A 2,587-nucleotide genomic window follows, 5' to 3' on the forward strand; every position below is an offset into this window, starting at 1 on the left:
ATGTATTTCCTCTGCTGTGTAGCCTTCTTCTTAGCAGCTTTTGGCAGAAAGTACCTGCATAGTAATGCGTGATATTAAGATAAGAGTAGTCAGAGAAAATAAAATCACAATTAAAACAAATGGAAAGAGCTTCAATATGCCTGAATATTTTTAGAGAAATGAGCACATTTATAACTAAAGCAAATCATATGTTGTCATCAAGTATTTTTGTACCTGAACTCATTACAAGGATTGGAATTTGCTAATTCAATTATCAGTAGATCATCTAACTGAAGCTACAAAAATGACAGATGACCCAACCGGTATCGCACCAAAAGTGTTTTTAACCATTTCCAAAAAGCATGAAGCAAAAGTGGACGCGACTGCATCTCGGGCAGCAGCGAAGATGTACATTGCAATATTCAACAAGTAGTACCAAGAGTAGCTTCAAGTGCATTAAAAAAGACAATCATATTGCAAAACAGTAGCGGATCTTTCACAGCAACAGAACATGTTTGTACTTTGTAGTTGTGTCCATCAAAAGGAAAATTGATTATCCAACTTGTGGAGGCTAAACGTATGCACTTTTGTTTGACTGTTCACATGGTGCAAGTTGGTCAAAGAGATATTGCTGGAAAATAAATATGTATGCTAAAGTTAAGGTATAAACTGAAGTTATAACTTATCCTAAAGATTTTAACCTTCCGCTCTCCCAACAGTACAACAACAACAACAACAACAACCCAGTGAAATCCCACATCGTAGGGTCTGGGGAGGGTAGAGTGTACGCAGACCTGACTCCTATCAAGGTAGGACGGCTGTTTCCGAAAGTCCCCCGGCTCAATAAAAGCATAAAGAGAAGTCAGATAAGGTTAAGAGATTCAGATAAGAGATTTAAAGCGATATGGAAATGAAATAATGCAAGCGACACAGATAATACAGGATAATCAGAGCACAGAAAATAACCGATAATAGCAGAAATCGGAGCAGATGACACAGGATAACCAAAACACAGGAAATAACACATAATAACAGATAATAGCAGAAATTGGAGCACAAGAAATTATATTGCAATAATGCGACTACTAATAAGAACGGATAACGAGACTATCTACTAGCCTTCTACCCTAATTTGGGTCCTCCAAACCCTCCTATCTAAGGTCATGTCCTCGGTAAGCTGTAATTGCGCCATGTCGTGTCTAATTACCTCTCCCCAATACTTTTTCGGCCTACCCCTACCTTGTCTGAAACCATCCATGGCCAACCTCTCACACCTCCGCACTGGGGCATCTGTATCTCTCCTCTTCACATGCCCAAACCATCTCAATCTCGCTTCTCGCATCTTGTCTTCCACCGAGGCCACCCCCACCTTATCCCGAATATCCTCATTCCTAATCCTGTCACTCTTGGTGTGGCCACACATCCATCTCAACATTCTCATCTCGGCAACTTTCATCTTTTGAACGTGAGAGATCTTAACTGGCCAACACTCCGCCCCATACAACATAGTCGGTCTAACCACCACTTTGTAGAACTTGCCCTTAAGTTTTGGTGGCACCTTTTTGTCACATAGCACTCCGGAAGCAAGCCTACATTTCATCCACCCTGCCCCAATACGATGTGTGACATCATCGTCAATCTCCCCGCTGCCTTGCACAATAGACCCAAGGTACTTGAAACTACTTTTCTTCTGGATGGCCTGGGTACCAAGCCTTACTTCCAAGTCAGCCTCCTGAGTTGCTTCACTGAACTTACACTCCAAGTACTCTGTCTTGGTCCTACTCAGCGTAAACCCTTTAGACTCCAGAGTATGTCTCCAACACTCCAGCTTAGCGTTAACTCCGCTACGAGTCTCATCAATCAGGACTATGTCGTCCGCAAAAAGCATACATCATGGCACCTCACTGTCACGACCCAACCCCGTAGGCCGTGACTAGTGCCCGATCTGGGCACCCGAACCCATCTATCAAATATTATCTCAAATTCTATCAACTCATTCTAGTATATGGCGGAAGCCGACAAGGCTTTATTTCAAATTTAGGTAATTTCCAGAAAAATTTCGGCAGAGTTTCCTTTGTTTTACGGACTATCCAATATACCCTGCACGTAGAAAATACCAACAAAAGCCACACAGGGCTAACCAAGCAATATATAAACATATGCGGACCGGCCGCCTCGGCGTATAGGATCGCCCAAATAACATATGCGGACCGGCCGCCTCGGCGTATGGGATCGCCCAAACGACATGTACATACATCCATACAGAAAGACCCTAACCCACAAACATGTCCACAGACCTCTAAACAGACCGACAGAATCATATGACGGGACAGGGCCCCGCCGTACCCATGAACGAATATATACAAATGCACTAATAAATACATATACCAAAAGTATAAGCTCCGGAAAGAGAGGAGCACTCCGAATAGCAGAAAGGATGTCCTAAACAGGTGGACCACCAGGCTGTGCGTCTGTACCTGCGGGCATGAAACGCAGCCCCCGGAGAAGGGGGTCAGTACGAAATATGTACTGAGTATGCAAAGCAGAAGGTACAGAAATAAATCTGAATAATAATCGAATCAGATATATAGAAAATAATACATACCAA

The 2,587-nt window shown here is 42.9% G+C and overlaps 1 protein-coding gene across 1 annotated transcript; it reads right to left on the reverse strand.

Moving 5' to 3' along the window:
• Positions 1-707: 707 nt before the first annotated feature.
• LOC132604055 (uncharacterized) lies at positions 708-1,871 on the reverse strand. Its single transcript, XM_060317382.1, has one exon. It carries the CDS (start codon positions 1,865-1,867, stop codon positions 1,094-1,096), a length of 774 nt encoding a protein of 257 aa, XP_060173365.1. The 5' UTR covers positions 1,868-1,871; the 3' UTR covers positions 708-1,093.
• Between the last annotated feature and the right edge of the window lie 716 nt (positions 1,872-2,587).

This window comes from Lycium barbarum, chromosome 7 (genome assembly GCF_019175385.1).
Source record: "Lycium barbarum isolate Lr01 chromosome 7, ASM1917538v2, whole genome shotgun sequence".
NCBI lineage: Eukaryota > Viridiplantae > Streptophyta > Magnoliopsida > Solanales > Solanaceae > Lycium > Lycium barbarum.

What these genes read in the sequence shown, in the direction of transcription:
- LOC132604055 (XM_060317382.1), bottom strand. Translation starts at nt 1,867, where the DNA reads ATGCTTTTTGCGGACGACATAGTCCTGATTGATGAGACTCGTAGCGGA.